We start from the raw sequence: 18,380 nt of genomic DNA, 5'->3' as shown, positions 1-18,380 counted from the left end.
CCTTGTCCAGATTTATTGCATTAACAGGTTGAGAGGTACATGCAAATAAATTGCTTTATAGAATTAGGCATAGCCAAACCTTTCAACTGCCCCTGATTTTGGCTCAAAATGTTGCTCTTCCCCCTAATAATCCCTCTGCAAAATAAAAATTTTGGAAGAAAACATGGAGGGTTTACAATTAAGAAATAACTGTAATAATCAGAGTTATAGATTACTTTTATTTCAGAAATGCGTGTAGATTCTTTTATTTTGTCAGCTGCTCAAGTTAGCAGTACTACTATTAAAGTGTCCCATCTTTGACAGGTTCCCAGCTGTATTGTGTGGCTATTTGATATTTTTACATCACATTTTGGTCCATTTTTCATAAAATGGTGTTTTATTTGGCAAATTAGTGACAAATCATTAAAGACTGAAGTTAGAAAATAATGACAGACATTTGAGTTTCAGATTTCATACCATTCAGAAAATTCATACTAATGCAAGACCTATTGTATTATCTTTCTAAGTTTATAAGAGGAATATTTAAAAATTGTCCTTATTTTTGGGCCTTTGTCCCACTTCTTTGTATGGCTTTGTCCAGATTTCTTGCTCTGAGGTTGAGAGGTATGACAAATGTGTCAGGGCCATCATAGTCAGCCAGAGACATTTCAAATTGTGACATGCTTGTTGCACTCCACTCCCCCATGTAGTGACTCTGGATGTGTCTAAGCAAGGCAAGGAGTAGTTATGCAGTGTAAATGTGCAGAGTATCCCCCCGATCCAAGGTAGACACAAGTACTAGAGTGGCTTTTCATCTGTCCTTGATTTTTGCAGAATGGTCTGGTTTCTGTCATATTTTTTGTACTGTTGATTTATGCTTATTACTCAAAGTGCCTGTTGCTCTGTGTTTAAGTAACAATACTTTAATGACCATCAGGTAAGCTTGGTTGAGATCGTAAGATGCAAGTAAGCTTTAACAAGCATACTGTTAAAGAATTGCCAACATTGAAAGCCTTTCTGTTGTTACCATGTGGGGAATACTTAACTGGATAATGTATAAGCCTTGGATATTGAAATGCATATGACAGTATTTGTAATAAAGGACAGGATTACATTATTTTAAGAAGCTCATTACACTTGGAGACTTCCAGTCATCTCTGCAGGCTTTACCCATAAACTAAACAGAATGCCATTCGTGTGGTCCATGACATGTACAGTAATCCTTTTAAGCAATGTATCTTGAGCTTATTTCTTGTTTGCTCTCCATTTTTTACTTTGATCATGTTTTCCCCATGAAACAAGTAGATAGTTGTCAGGCAGCAGGTCTTTCTTTTGGATAAGAAACATTTTTACAAGTGGGGGCATCAGAGATTTCTACTTTCAGCATGTTACTTGGTACTTTAATAAAGCTGAATATAAATTATAATTAGAACTGCAGTGCAAGAAGTGGTTTGAGTTGAGTGCTGCTTGTTTTTCTTATACTTGATTTTGACTGGCATTTCATTAATGTATTTAAAAAGTAATTTATTTGTTCATGCCTCACAACCTTTTTGTTTCCATCTAGATATTAAGTAAGCTGTCATGCAGCCAATGCATTGAAATATTTTTATTCTTCTAAACTTCATTTTGTCTTTTGGACTTTCATAATGTCAGTTTGGCACCCAGGGCAGTATATTTAATTAGTTTTTGTGGTTTTCAGCATAGCTCCTCCCCTTTATAGTTGGCCACACCCATTCCCATTGACCCCACCCATTCAGCTGTCTCCTGCAGCCCCTCTTTGATTTGAAGTCACCAGCCGCCACTGCAATTACTGAAGATTCTTTTCTACCACAAACATGTCTAACAAATCAACCAGAGATACAATAGCACACCTTCTCATCTTTAGTTAGCATCTCCAATTATTTTGAAATTACCCGTCTCTGCTTGCCATATATAAATCTCCAGAAGAAGTCTTAAATCATCTTGTCAGGCCTCTGGTGAGTGGTTGATAGCCTGAACAATCATTTTAACAGATCCAAGGAGTAATGATGAAGCCGCAGCCCTGAGAAATTCACTACTAAAATTAATTTCACACAAGTGAAATATTAAGGCAGTATTCATTGTCTGGGGCTTCGCAAGTGCATAGCAATCATGTGTTCATAGATTCTTAGGTTCATAGATGTTTACTAGGCTAACTACCACAAGGGCCTTTTTAAGCCTAGCCATGCATCCCAAATCTCTGACAAGTTCTGATACCCTTGATAAGTGTAACCAGGGGCTTGGGAGATGAAACATTTACAAGCTAGAGCATGGAAGATGAGCCATTTACAGGTTGCCTGTGTCCAGTGGAGACATAGATGCCAAACCAGGGATGAATTCCCTGTTCTGCATCCAGTTGTCCAGGTTGCACTTGAATTGGATTAGGTCTGCTTCACTTAGATGGTGAGCCTGTTCCAGAGATGGGATAATCTCTGGGATACATACCTGTCTCTCCAGCAGGTCTTATTTATATCACAGACAGGGTTTAAGTCTTTAGAACAGGTAAATCTGGTGCTGTTTGTTTTGTAGATATGCAAGAGGACCATCAGAGTGGGGACTGACAATGCTCTGTATGTCATGCATAGATCTCCCCTCAAAATCCTGTAGGAGACAGAAGACAGGGATAGAGCCTTGAGGTGGTCTGCATAGGACATTTTACTTAAGCCTTGTATTATTTTAGTGAGGAACCTCTGTGGACGTTCCAGTTGTTGGATATGCCTGGTTAGGTATATACCAAAAGGGGCATTGTACTCAATGATAGGTCTGATGAATGCTGAATACAGTAGAACAATGACTTCCTTGGACTTAGATCCCATACCCTTGACTATAAGTTGCGCAACATAGACGGATTTCCTGACTACTGTAGACACATGATGGTCAAAGGCTAGATTACAATCTATGTGTGTCCCTAAGTCCCTGACTACTGGGTCAACTCTAAGGAGTTTGTTCTCAATATGATAGGTACCTGGGGTGGATGACTTCCCAAAGGATACTATTATACATTTCTTGGCATTTAGTTTTAGTCCATGGCTGTAACACCAGTTCTTTGTCTGGGTCAGCCCCTGCTGGAGAACATTTGTGTCAGTGTGGGATTCAATAACAGCTCCTAATTTGCAATCATCTGCAAATTTAGTCAGCCAGAAACCACTGACATTGGCCTTGACTTTAGATAAGTAAATGCCAAAAAGGAGCTGTCCAAGGACTGATCCCTGAGGGACTCCACTTGTGACTGGCCTCTTTGTAGAGGTGGACTCTCCAATTCTAACTTTCTGAGTCCTGTCTGTGAGCCAGTTGGCTATCCATCGGGTGACGCAAGAGTTTGTACTTAACCTTTTGAGTTTGTCAACAGTTCCTGAGTGGGGTATTGTGTCAAATGCCTTGGCCAGGTCAAGGTGGGCAGTGTGAACCATTTTGCCCTCATCCACTGCTTTAGTGACCTTCTCAAAGAAGTCTACCAGGTTGAGTAGACATGATCTTCCCTTGATGAAACCAAAATGGGTTGCATCAGTGTCTGGAGGTTTACTATATCACTGTTGATCATTTCTATGCTAATTCTTGCCATGGCTTTACATATAAAACTAGTGAGACTTATGGGTCTGTAGTTTCCAGGGTCTGTAGATGATCCAATTTTGTGCAGGGGGGTGGTAACTGTTGCTGTTTTAAATTCATGTGGCATGAAGCCTGTTTGGAGGCTATAGTTAAATAACAATTCCAGAGGCCCTGATAGGTCATGTTTCATGCTATTTAGAAGGCATCCTGGGATATTGTCTGGGTCCATTGATGCAGTGTTCTTGCCCTTAGAGAAAGCATTAACGACCTGTTCCCTAGTGATAGCAGGGGGAGTGATATTAGATGGTATTTCCTGAGGGAAGGTTGAGGGGGGAGGGGTAAAGTTGGAGCTGAATTTATTGGCCAGTAGGTTTGCTATATCTTTTGGCTCAGTATAGCTAGCTCCATTTACAATGAGCTCTGCACACAATTGTGTATTGCCTTTGAGGTTGCAGACATAGCTGAAGAATGCCTTGTGGTTTTGCTTGGCCTGGGAGGCCAGATTCACCTCAAATTTGGCTTTAGTAGACTTTACTTGTCCTATGACATGTTTGTTTAGTTTGATGAGAGTGCTTTTATCCTGTTGTGTGGACAGCAGCGGTGCAAATATATGTAAATAATATCAGTGAAACAGTTTCCTTAAATACAGAAAAGTGAAGCAATTTGTATAATCATGCCCACTTTTAGTAAACCTGTAAGTTGTACAAAGGTCATCTTTTCATAAATGTGAAGTATTTCAATGAGCCATAAATGGTCTGTGCCATGGCATATCATGGGGAAGAGAGGCTGAGTGCGGTGACACTGAAAGCATTATAGAAAAGCTGCAGACTGCATAAAAGCTATGAGGGTGTTTTTTTTTTAAGTAAAGGGATTATAATTTTTTCATATGGGGTATCCTTTTGTGGATGCCCTGATGGTTTCATTAAAGTGTAGAAAGGGGATAATAGGACAGATTGATAAAAGGGGAGACAAAACAGAGAGATAAACACACAAGTGAAATTAAGGGGTTTGAGCTGGAAGTGGAAGAGGATGGGCACTTTATTTTTGTTAGGGGATCTTCTTCTTCTTTTGGCTTTTCCTGGTTAGGGGTCGCCACAGAGTATCACCTGTCCACTCATGACTGGCAGTGAAGTTTTACGGTGTCGAGTTGCCAGCCTTCCACAGAAGGCACATACACACACGCACTCACACCTAGGGCCAATTTAGAGTGTCTAATCCACCTACAGCATGTCTTTGGGATGTGGGAGGAAACCAGAGTACCCAGAGGAAACCCACACGACCACAGGGAGGACATGCAAACTCCACACAGAAGGCACCCCAGCCAAGGATCGAACCAGGGAACCTCGACCTCCCTATTCACATTTTTTTTGTAAGAGGTTAGTGTTGGTGGGATTTAGGGAAGAATGTGAAGGATAAATGGTAAGGGAAGAAGGGATGTGGAAAGGCCAACTGTATGTTCAGTCCACAGATCCTCAACACATGCACTGCCAGATGGTGTTGTATTGGAGGACTCTGATGTCAAGATGGCAGGGGCCTGTGTTGGCACATTGATCGGCATCAACTGGGTGAGCATGTCTTCTACACGCTGAAGAGAGGCTTCATCTGGCTGAATTCTCCTTTCCTCTACCTCTGTCAGTATGTCTTCAATCAAACTACAAAACCCCCATTCTGTGAGGCTTGCCAGGTTGCCCTATGCCAGATTGCCTGCAGGGCCAGTATCTCCACTTCAACCATGCAATGACATCCCCAGAAAAGCAGAGGGTGAATTCTCCATAACCTGGAAAGTACATGCCTGGTCTATTCCTGAGGAAGTTGAACCTTTATAAAAGAAAAAAAAAGATGGGAGAGAAGCAAAACAACAAAGGAAAAAGAAATGCATAAGCAAAATAAGAAAGAAAAAAAAAAAGAGAGAGAAAAGGGTGTGAGAGACAAAACAGAAAAAGCAGAACAAATCAAGAGTAATGCTTAGGTATGCTTGTGATGAGTTGAAATGGCAAGGGCTTTTGTTTTCTGAAGGGCTGTGTCTTTCAGTTATGGACTTTGCAAACAGTTAATTATTGCAATTAATCATGGTTAAAAATCAAAGTGTAACACATTTCACTTGATCTGTTTCTGTCTTCATTTGCATTACTTTCAGCTGCAAAGATATAACAACATTGTCTGTAGTAGTATTAATTATATCATTTTTAAAAGCATTGCTTTTTTACAGTTTACGCTACCCTGAATGCTGTATAATAATCTCTGCTATGTACAGTTGTAATAAACACCTTTTGGACACTTCAGCAAAAACAGAAACACGAATCCCAACTCTCCACACACAGTTCTATTTAATTTTTGATTTTATTTTATTTCTTTAAGTGCATTAAAATATCATACACTTTTCGTCAAAGTCAAATGCCTTAACTTCCTCAGAAACTCCAAACAGCATCAGTTGGCCACCTTTATAGTGTGGCCATAATTAACATTCATTATCCAATTAGTGTCTTAAAAGCATATGCCAAAAAAACTAAAAAGCATCTTTCCCTATAAATAACACAATCTTTTAATGCAATTTATACATCATGTAAAACTTTTAATATCGTATACCTAATAAATATTTTAATATAATGTCTTTGAAATTGGAGAGGAAAGAACTTCTATGGCAACTTAAAACGAATGCTTGCCAAGTTCCAGGCATTAATGAAATGAGCTCCATTATGTGTATTTTAAGGTTAAAAATTCTAGAAAGGTAATAACAGAGGGTGCTAGTAGGGAGCAAGTTGTATTAAAATATAAACATAAAACAAATTAATATTTAAATAAAAAATAATATTTAAAAATAATACCTATTTGAATATTTTTAAATGTTTTTAATATTACGAATGAATAGTAGGGTAACAAACAAACAAATAATTAATTAATTAATTAATTAATTAGGCAACCAGACAATTTTTTGTTACTTGGGGTGGATTTAAACATATAACAGTTCCACTGTATAAATTGCATTTAAAGGATATGGGATCAATTAGTAGCCATAAGTACATATGCGTATATATACACAAGTTCATATTTAGTTTTATGTATACATTTATATATATATATATATATATATATATATATATATATATATATATATATATATATTTATTAAAATATTTATTAGGTATACGATATTAAAAGTTTTACATGATGTATAAATTGCATTAAAAGATTGTGTTATTTATAGGGAAAGATGCTTTTTAGTTTTTTTGGCATATGCTTTTAAGACACTAATTGGATAATGAATGTTAATTATGGCCACACTATAAAGGTGGCCAACTGATGCTGTTTGGAGTTTCTGAGGAAGTTAAGGCATTTGACTTTGACGAAAAGTGTATGATATTTTAACGTACTTAAAGAAATAAAATAAAATCAAAAATTAAATAGAACTGCGTGTGGAGAGTTGGGATTTGTGTTTCTGTTTTTGGTGAAGTTCGTTATATCCTTTCTTGGTTTGTCTACCTTTTGGACATTTGCCAGAAGACTCAACTAGATGCTGCATTCATCTCATCTGCTGTTGGCTATTATATTGCATTTCTTCTTCAGCTATAAGCAAAAGAGAGAAGATAATAATCTTGTTTATCTACATTTGAATGCATTGCACATATGCACATGTTATATTCTCTGTAAGCATTTCTTATTTCTCTTTTTGTTTCTCATTTTAACTGTTGTATGCATAAATGTGTATTATTACAATCCAGTTCTTAAACAGTCTAATGATTTGTGTAGGATAGTAAAGAAATTTGAAACAAGTTTTGTTTTTGTTTTAAAAATGCATGTAACACTCTGTAGAATAGCTGAACTGCAAAGGGTGAAATGTATCGATTCAAGGAAATGTGAATTTCCTTTTCTGCAGAACTTTTGTCTGTTGTATGGTAACACTGTAGTACAACAGCGTGTTCCCTGAAAATGTGTGTGTTGCTCTTTCTTTCAGCAAAGTAACACCCTCCCCTCCCCCAAAAGCATTCTAACTAGGGTATGGTAAGTGTCATTTGAGCCATGTTGTACGTGCAGCTCAGGGTTGCCAGATGTCCCTATTTGGGTGGGACTGTCCTGAGATCAGAAGCCTGATCCAGAGTCCCGCCCTGCCAGTTTAAATCCTGGCCAGCCTCCGCTTTGTTTGTTTTTTTTTTTTTTTTGATTGTCCCGTATACCTGGCATACGGGCCAATCAAAAATTGCTAAACACGGAGCTTCTTGTGTTCTGCATTAAACACGAGAAGCTCCGTGTTTAGAGATTTTTGATTGACCCATATGCCGGTATACGGGCCAATCAAAAATCGCTAAACACGGAGCTACTTGTGTTGAATGCGGAACTGCAATGCATTAAACACGAAAAGCTCTGTGTTTAGTGCAGAGCTAATGAGCTACTGTTCTTTAATGTGAAACTGCGTTCCGCATTAAAGACCTTTTTTTTTTTTGGTCTTCACTTGCCGTGAGAGACCTTTTTTTTTTTTTTGTCCCTACCTGGGGGCTGGAAATCTGGCAACCCTGGTGCAGCTAGAAATACTTATGAACAATTAAGTTAAGCAATTACTTTTACTTATTTAGGTATCTCTCACAAAAACTGTCTTCACTGAACATCTAACCCTTACAACATTTTCCCTGCAATGCTACACAATTCTTTCCATTTAAACTGCAATTTTTATTTCATAACTGCATTATATGCAGTCAATATTACTGATATTGGAACATTACTGATAGGTTTATAGTTACTTATACAGATTATTATTTTCATACCCTTTACTGGCATTTCAGTTTATTGCTGTAACGTGTTAACACAAAGTACTAGCTTTTCTCATTCTTTAGAAGATGGCTGTCATTACAGAAAGGTTACTTATGCATTTTAGAATGTCACCTCAAGTACATATTTTCAGGTAAGGATATCTGACTGTGGAAGTACATGTACTGATGCAATTTTTTAACCCCTTTTGTATTTTATACACACACACACATATATATCTATATCTATATATCTATCTATCTATCTATATATATATATATATATATATATATATATATATATATATATATATATATATATATATGTGTGTGTGTGTGTGTAAATATATATATATATATATATATATATATATATATATATATATATATATATATAAAACACGCTGTCTTAGTTTCATTAATAAGAGTCAAAGTCTCCAGCACAGCTCCTATACACTGATTAAGACACACTGCCATACAATATTCCGTAATAATACATTTCTTAACATTTTGGAGCCAGTTCTCAAGGAAATGAGCAGGAAGATTAGAAAAAAACAATTAAGGCTCCTAACAAGCTTCATCCTGTATAACTCAAGTTTGAATCCCCTACTCTCTGTATTTGCCTACCATGTGATACCTTCAAAGTCATTAACTACACAGTTCTCCTGACTTGCTCATGAACAGATGCCTGAACATCTAATGCATTTAACTGCTATGCAGAATGCTTTTAAATAAGTAATGAATCCATATGAAACATACTAGCAGTTTCTCACCTTCTTCTAAGTATGAAATAACAGAGCAGTTACCATAATGAGACAGGCCTATTTGCTTGTTATAACACATGCAAATCTGATTAAAGTGATCTTGATGCATGTTATTGTAGCTGTTTTAGGAGAACAATTTCAGCTATCAGAAGGCATTTTCTCAGTCAGAAATTCACTTGCATCTCTAATACAGGTTCGTAAACACATCAAGCTATACTCAGAGTAATTGAATCTCTGTTCCTGAGAAGCCAGTTGATTGAAGGTCCCATTTAGCTTCCAGAAGTGAGGAGACATTTAAAGATTTAAGCCCAAAGATTCAGCATACACAGTTTTCTGTGTGACTTTAAAAACAACTTAAGGCCAGCCCACTGTGTCAGCATTCTAAAGAAACCTGAACTGCATCTACTTTGTTTACAACATTCCTACCCCCAACCACCATCCACACTACATATCACGCCATAACTACAAATGATTTTATTTATTTATTTATTTATTTAACATTTGTTTACTGGGAAAGTCTGGCTTGGAACAAGCCAATTTTCAATAGAGATCCAGGGAGAAACACTCCAGATGCATGTCTTTGTAATGTGGGAAGAAACTGAAGCACCCAGAGGAAACCCACAAGAATGCAGGGAGGACATGCAGACTCTGCACAGAAGGCATCCCAACTGAGAATTGGACTGGAGAACCTCTTGCTGTCAGGTGACAATGCAAACCACTGCAACACTTCATCATCCACTGTAGCACTGCATCATTTAATGAGTTTGGGTCCATCTAGCAGATTTATTTTCCATCAAGTCATTGAACTAATTTATTGTCTTCACCAGTGCAGTGTAACAAAATAGAATAAAATTTGTGTTTGCAATAGCAGTTCAGATCTGTTTTGTGAATACATGAGTAAATGCCTTATACAGCTAAATCCTAAGATGACTTGTTTTTTTCCTTTAGTGTGCCACGCTGGAGTCCCAGATTGCTCATGCTGAGGAACATGGAGAACAGGCTCTTCAAGATGCTAGAGCTAAGCTCGCTGAGTTACAAACTGCTTTACAGAAGGCCAAAGAAGACATGGCCTTTAAACTGCAACAGTACCAAGAGTTGATGAACATCAAGATGCAGCTGGATATGGAAATTGCTACTTACAATAAGCTGCTGTGTGGAGAAGAGGGCAGGTATGATGTAATCTTATTTAGTTACTGGCATTGCTATACTACAGTTCATCCTCAGAAGACAGTAAATAATCAGAAAGGTGATTTTGATGTCTATAATATCAGACATAATCATAGTGTCAGTACTCAGTATCAATTATATGATCAGTGTTAGTGGAATGCAGGCAAGAGGAACAAGCAACTGACAATGCCAAATGTTGGCTTGCAGTCTGAATTAATTGTTGCAGCAGTTAAAAGGTGTTGGATCAATAATATCAGAAACATCAAGGCAGTTGCCAAGTAGAAATTAAGACAGTAATCATTTGGTGTAGTCAAAACATTATGTAACCCAGTCTCTGTGGGTAGAAGGCTTAACATTATCTTATCATGAGTGAATTGTTCAAATTCCTGCATGGTATGTGACATTATCTGTGCTGTTTAATAAAGGTAGGCACAGAACAATGTGAATAGTAATTCACACAGAATGTTGTTGCTATTCTCTTAAAATGCTATTATTACAGCTATTGCTATATGACCAATAAACAATTGCTTCAGTTTTAGGTAGACAATGGCTGAAACAATGCAGCTTTATAGTTCTTTGACCTTTGAAGCATTGCTTTCTTTTTCAGTTTGCTATCACAAATACAAACTAACCCAGTTTGCCTGAAGGTCTGCTTTTCTGTTTAGGCCTTGGCAGACTGCAATTTTCCTGCAGAAAAAGTATCTGATGGCTATGGTCAGACTGATACTGAAATTAATAACTTTTTTATATGCATCTGCAACAAAGTATGCAATAGCCAGATATCATTAAAAATGATACTATATAAAGTGACTACACTTGGTGACTCAAACAAATGTAAAATGCAAGAGAAGTACATGCCATGTTTAAACAGACTTAGCAAAGAACGCAGAGTATCACATGCATCACATACATAGTTTAAAAGTAAGACCAAGCAGTAAAGTCTCAGTCATTTACAAGGTCCTGGTAATGGTCCAGTTCTTGTACTGGCACCTGTAGTCTCAGTCATTTACTAGGTCCTGGTAATGGTCCAGTTCTTGTACTGGCACCTATGATAATGATGATAATGTAAAAAAGTATAACTCAAATGAACAGACGCACCAGTCATGTTGTAAACTCCTAAAACATGTATATGTATTGTAAAAAGGACATACTGGTCAGTTTATAATTATCTTGAGTGGCTTTAAACATGATCTGCTGGTAAGTATCAATTATCCAGAAAATAATGTTCTGATGGGAAAGAAAAGCACAAACCTATAATGTGTAGTATATTACAAGGGCAGAAGAAATAGTTCCAGTTGTATTCTGCAATCCTTTAGAGTGATATAACTGCTTTCCTATTTGACTCTAAAGATGAAGAGAGCACATTAGAAATAAGAAGTACGGCATTCCCTTTATTACAGGCTTTATTATTTTTTCTGCAAACTTGCTTAATAACCACATTTTGCCAGCATCCTTATACTCCAACTAGTGTAGTTATAGCAAGTGGCTTTTATTCACCTTCTTATAATTGCAGTTTTATGAAGCCACATTAACTCATATTATGAAGGCAAGCAGTGCACTGCAGTGTATGTTTTTTTTTTTACTTTTCGCACTATTGTGCAACTATGGAGTTGGTGTATATAATTAAGGAGGTATGGGAAATTTTGCATGGGTGTTTGGCCCTACAAGAACATTCTCTCTTTTTTCTTAGTGGTTTCAAGTTACGTTTCACAGTATAAAACATCAATGAAACATAACTCATAGTATATCTTTTTTCTGGCTTGTTGCTTACCATATATTGATCCCCAGTAACTACCTATTCTTTCCCCATCATCTGTATGACAGAAATCTGTGGGGTGGCTGACACAGAGTAAGCCATGAGGGATATTTTTTTGGCCTTAACCCCATCCCAGTGACTGATGTGAGCACCCACATAAAAGTGGTGGCATTTATGACCATCACCCCCCCCCCCCCAAATCGTGCATGTTCCCACATGCATGCCTAATAAGGGCTACTGTTGTAAGTCTGGGATTGCCAAGCCCACAATCCACAGGTCCTGTGGTTGTATGCAAACCTCCCCTTGCACAGGAGCAGGTCACATGACTGAGATTACCAACATTATCCCCACAGTAGGAGCAAGCTGGTGTAAACTGCTCATTACCAGACCACAACCCACCTTGCCCTTCTAGCATCTGAGACAATATTCAGTCTCTAATTGTCTGGGTCATAGTCAGGGATTTAGCACTCAGTGAACACAGGTAAGCAGTCAAACTATTTTACCACCTCTAATCTGAAAGTAATGCATGTGCTTCCTTTCCAGTGTAGAATACGTGGCATAGTAGATACCCTGTTTCATTGTACATCAGATATCACTGCATATTTAATATGCAGTTTGTAAACTGTACATTTTATTAAATATATATAATAATAGATATATAGTGGATGCTGGTGGAGTATAATGTTGAGGGGACACTTAGGGGTTATACTTTAGAATTTGCATTCACACAAAATGTTGTTTTATGTCACCTTCAAAAATGCATCATTATTTTTTTTTTATGCAGTAACATTATGACAAATGCAGTTATAGTTTAATAAGTGCATCATTAGGCACCCTATTCAACCAAAGCCGGGGTACTGGCTTCATCCCAGCTGAGTGGAGGACAGCCACTGTCATCCCTTTATGCAAAGGTGGAGCGTCCACTGATCCGGGAAATTATAGGCCCTTCAGCCTAACTGGCCTGATCTGCAAGGCTATGGAACAGATTATTATGGATCTTATTAACAAGGACATCGGCAACCTCCAAACACTTGATCCCATACAGTTTGGCTTCATTAAGGGGAGGTCATGTCTGCTAAATTTGGTTGACTTCTTTGAGACAGTCACTAAAGCCATGGATGAGGGGAAGACAGTGCACACCACCTACCTTGACCTGGCCAAAGCCTTTGACACCATTCCCCACTTGGGCATAATAGATAAACTCTCTCAACAAGGCATCAATCCATATGTTAACAGATGGGTAGCAAACTGGCTCACTGACAGAACCCACATAGTCAAAATAGGGGAAGCCACCTCAAGCAGTAGACCCGTAACAAGTAGTGTACCCCAGGGTTCGGTCTTGGGGCCTCTGTTATTTTGGATATACATTTCTGAGGTGCAGGCCAAAACCAGTGGGCTATGGCTGACCAAGTTTGCACATGACTGCAAGCTGGGTGCTGTCATCAGTTCCCCTAGTGATATGGACATCCTCCAAGAGGGTCTCACGCAGGCAAATGACTGGTGCCAGAAACATGGCCTCAAGCTGAATACCAAAAAATGCATCATCATCCCCTTTGGGGAGAGTAACATCCCCACAAACTATCACATTAATAACAAAGTCCTAAGCATGCAGTCAGTCTTGAGGGATTTGGGCACCCAGGTTGATAGCAACCTGACTTTTGACCACCATGTTGCTTCCATTGTACGGAAAGCCTTCTACATGGCCCACCTCATAAGTAAAGGTATCTCATCCGGGGACAAGGAGGTCATAATATCCCAGTATTCTTCCCTTAATAAGGCCCATTATTGGGTATAAAGCCCCTTTTGGCATGTACCTCGCAAAGCACATGCAGCAGCTCGTGAGACCACAGAGGTTCCTCACCAGGAGACTACAGGACCTCAAACATCTACCATACATAGATAGGCTAAAAGCCCTATCCCTCTACTCAGTTTCATACAGACTCCTCAGAGGTGACCTCTGTCTGGCATACAAGGCGCTCATGGACCCCACCTTGTGGGACTGCTGCATATCTGCAAGTAAAGCTCCACTCGAGTAACCTGCATGCTCGGCCTCAACCTGGTCTGTGACATCAACAAGACGTGTTGACAGGACAGATTTGTGTCCTAGAGACTCCCCCATTTATGGAATAGACTCCCTCTCCACATTAAGTAGAGTACCTCTTTACCTCTTTTTTAAAAGCAACCTGAATAACTGGATGGGAAACAGAAAATATACCCCTGGGATTCCACCCATGTTCCTGCTGGGCAGGGCATCGGGTGCTGATTTGTCTAAGCATGGGCTAAACTCTTGGCTAGGCTTATAAGGGCCTCAAGGCCAAAAGCCTAGTAACCTCCTATAACCTTCTATGAAGTCCATTAAATGGAAAAATACACATAATTTTGATTAAGAATGAATGGGAGGCACTTCAACAGCTATGGTAAAATGGAAGTGTAATAATAAAAAAGTTCAATAAAGGTTTGAATGTTATCATAATAAATATTTTGGATAATAAGAAATAAGTGATGAGTACATGCCAGTGACATATAGGGATAAAGCCCTGATTTTAGCCCATTTGCAGAGGGGTGAGATACTGCCCAGATTATACCAGTGCTCAGATGATGCAGCCTTGGGTGAAAGCTCGCCATGATATAGGTATCTAGTCTATGGAAAGGCGTAGAAACCAAAGCCAGTGGTGGTAACCCTTGATGGCATATTTAGAAGAAGACATGTGCATAAACATAGGGGCATAAGTGGCCATTGCATTAATGCAGGTGACCACATCACCACATGGAGGCAGGGTTAACCCATAAATGAAAATATTCTTATTGGCAAGATGCAGGTGAGAGTATAAATCACCTTCACAGCTGCGTGGATGCTGCACCTCAAGACAGCATAATCTGTGATAGAGGGGAGGCTCGATAGTTTGGAAGTATGAGAATAAAAACAGTACAAAAAGCATTTATGATGATAGTTGTCAGCTTAATAGGGACTATTAGCAATTAGAAAAGGCAACATAGGAGAGGAATTTTGGGATTCATTATTATTAACTAAAGGGGTAAGATGTTTCCTTAAACCAAAAGCAGAAACTAGAACATCAAAAGCTACCAATGTTTTACTCACTACCAAACAGTAATAAGGATTTGAAAAACTTCCACCTGGGAGCTTCATAGTGGCTGACAAAGGAGGTTTATTAAAGCTCCAGTGACAAGGTACTAATAAAGTGATATATATACCCATTTACATTAATTTATATTGAGCAGTAATGCTTTAAACCAGTATGTTAAACAAACTAAGCAGAAAAAAAATAGTTTTAGCTCAGTTATGATATGATAAATTTATATGGGAGCATACGCTATCAAGATAGGTAATAAGCCAAAAGGATGATTGTATGGAATGATCCACAAAGGTATTGTGTACCAGTATTGGTGGAACTTCCACTTCCACATAACTATTTTTGTGTGGTAAAAATTATATTTACAGTTATGAGGTACAGTGATGAAGAACAATTTGCCTCACTGTATATAAATATGTTTCTGCACATTTTTGAACGGCAGAAAATAGGTCTTTGCTTACAGGAGGATTTTATTAAAATAATGGATTGCTGCTTTATATAAGACTATTTTTTATAACACAGAATAAAAGGGATAAAGTAAAATGTTTCATATCAATGACAAACAAGTATGGCTAGACAGCAGAAATTCTTAGAATTTTTGAATATTAAGTTGTTTGTGGAAAATTTGCATATTATAATGATGATAAGCAGAAAGGAAACAGTATCATAAAATATCTTACATACCCAAGTAATTATTCTGAAATGTTAGTTGATTATTTGCATGTAGTCAATTTTAAGGGCAAAATGTTTATGTACAAAGATAAATTCTAAAAAAGACATGATATATATAATCACAAATTATTCAGGAAGGTTTTACTAAGGAGCAATCAAAAGAAAGAAATGAGATTGGCTTAAATGGAAAGTAAAAGTAGAAAATTTAAACTGTAATGTTGATTTGGCCCCTGTTTATGTACAGTTATTGTACCCTGAGAATGCCTTCAATTATAAGAAAGACTTGCAATATTTTATTGAGTGATGATGCATTGAAAAGCTTACTTCCATCAGAACCAAGATTTGCATATAAAAAGGTCAAATTATATCAGATAAGTTAGCATATAGCCTTCTTCTTCCTTAAGTAAATTGTTGCTTATAAGGAATGGGCTGGTATAAATGTTATTACTGTCTGAATACAGGGTAAGAGTGGCAGGAAGATAATACAGTACCATTGGGCTTGTTCATCAGACATAGTGATGCATGTTTTTTTCTGCTAATGTTCTAAGGTATATGTAAGAAACATCAACAGGCAGATTAGACAAAGGATACTAGAACATATTTGTGACATAAGACGTAACAGTACATCAAGTCCTTTTGTAAAACATTTTAAAGATGAGTCTTGAATTAACAAATTTTACTTTTATTTATAAATGCAAAAACATTTTAAGAATAAAATGAAAACTGTGTCTGTTGTACCACAAAAGACATTTTATGCTAAAATGCCAGACATATCAACTATTTTCTCTAATTATAAACATAAATTTGAAGGTTAAGCACTACCACTTAAACTTTTGCACTGAGGATGATCTAATTCATCTGTTGCATTAAATAATGACTATAAGATAAGCTTATTTTGAGAGATTCTACTACTTTAAAGGTTTTGGAGCCTCAGTATCAGAAGTTTTTATATATAAAATGAAAGTTAAGTTTTGACATACAGAGGTATTTTTCAATTGTGTTAAAATGTTATCTCTGGCTCAGGTGTGATATGTGTGTGTGTGTGTGTGTGTGTGTGTGTGTGTGTGTGTGTGTGTGTGTGTGTGTGTGTGTGTGTGTGTGTGTGCGTGTGTGCGTGTGTGTGTGTGTGTGTGTGTGTGTGTGTGTGTGTGTGTATATGTATATATGTATAAATATATATATATATATATATATATATATATATATATATATATATATATATATATATATATAGCTATCTATATATCTATATATATTTTTTTTATTATTTATTTTATTTTTATTTAAATTTGTTGACTGGGAGTTTCTGACTGGACGTAGGTCCATTTTCAGCGGAGGCCCGGGAAGAAAAGCTCCACAGTAAAATAAACAGACAGTAGTTACATTGGATTACATAGCGATTAACAATTTAACATAGCAATTACTTACAACATATTTACAGATGAAGAACATAGTACATCAGTAGACAACTAGAATCTATATCTGTGAAGTACATAACAGGCATTAACAAATGTTACAATGATAAGTTCCTGCTGTATAATAAGTACTAGGCTTATGAGCATCTGAGCTTGCTATAATCAAGGTAGTTAGTGGAGTGGAAAGAAAGGTAGCAGTTGGATGGGGTGGATGATATTAGAGTATCCAAATATAGATGCATATAGATATATATAGAGAGCTATATAGAGTTATATTTCACTTCCTCACCAATCCACTACATGGGCATATACTATGCTGACCACAATCAGCCAAAACTTAATCTATCAACATGCTGGTATCTATGTGCTGAGCATAAACCTTGGTGCATTCAAAACTAAAAGAAAAAAAGCAAACTCCTGTTTCCCATGTGGGAGACTGCACCCCAGTGCCCCTGCTAATTATATCAACCAAATCCAAGATTACAAAAAGTGGGGCAAGGTCAAAATCTCACTTCTCACTGTATAGCTATCCTGGAAAAGAAATGTCAATAGCCTGAGGTAAACTATCAGTTCAACAAAACAATCAACCTAACTAAACATCTGATATGAAAATATTATATATATATATATATATATATATATATATATATATATATATATATATATATTTAAAGTTGCTTGCATTTTGTCAAACATATACAAGATCATCATCTGTTTAGTCGACACCATTTAGTCAGCAGAAAGAGATGCCTGACATGTGCATGAGATCGACAATCCCTGAGTAGGGGAATGTTCCCTCTCCCTGGGGACTGTGTGATCTTAGAGTTAGTATATATAATTAACAAGGGGTGTGCAGGTGCAGTCTTTTTGTTTATATTTCTCTGGGTTAATCCTCAGAGCATGAGCAGTACATGTCGATGTTTTGTCTTTTGACATTTTGACATCAACATTAGGGGCATCAATATTCTGTCTGTTTAGTGAAATGGTATAACTCTATCCATCTCCCTCTCTCTATATATATATTTTTTCTTTTTATATATATATATATATATATATATATATATATATATATATATATATATATATATATATATATATATATATATATATATATATATATACTATGTGTATGTGAGAAAAGCTATTAAGTGGAATATAATGTCAAGGGTTCATACCTCTCAACCTGCAGATAATGAAAATGGAAATAAAGGCCCCTGAAAAATAGGAAC

General features: G+C 37.1%; 1 protein-coding gene across 1 annotated transcript in view; it reads left to right on the top strand.

Annotated features, from left to right (window-relative positions):
• LOC122811779 (keratin, type II cytoskeletal cochleal-like) overlaps window positions 1-18,380 on the top strand; it is a 328,300-nt gene that overhangs the window by 283,903 nt on the left and 26,017 nt on the right. Inside the window, exon 7 of the mRNA XM_044083839.1 lies at window positions 9,998-10,218. Within this exon, the coding sequence (XP_043939774.1) occupies window positions 9,998-10,218 (221 nt within the window). The remainder of the gene's footprint in view (window positions 1-9,997; window positions 10,219-18,380) is intronic.

This window comes from Protopterus annectens, chromosome 9.part0, assembly GCF_019279795.1.
Source record: "Protopterus annectens isolate FY-2018-M chromosome 9.part0, PAN1.0, whole genome shotgun sequence".
Taxonomy (NCBI): Eukaryota; Metazoa; Chordata; order Ceratodontiformes; family Protopteridae; genus Protopterus; species Protopterus annectens.
The sequence above is the reverse complement of the archived record's forward strand: the minus strand, read 5'-3'. Positions and strand labels throughout refer to the sequence as shown.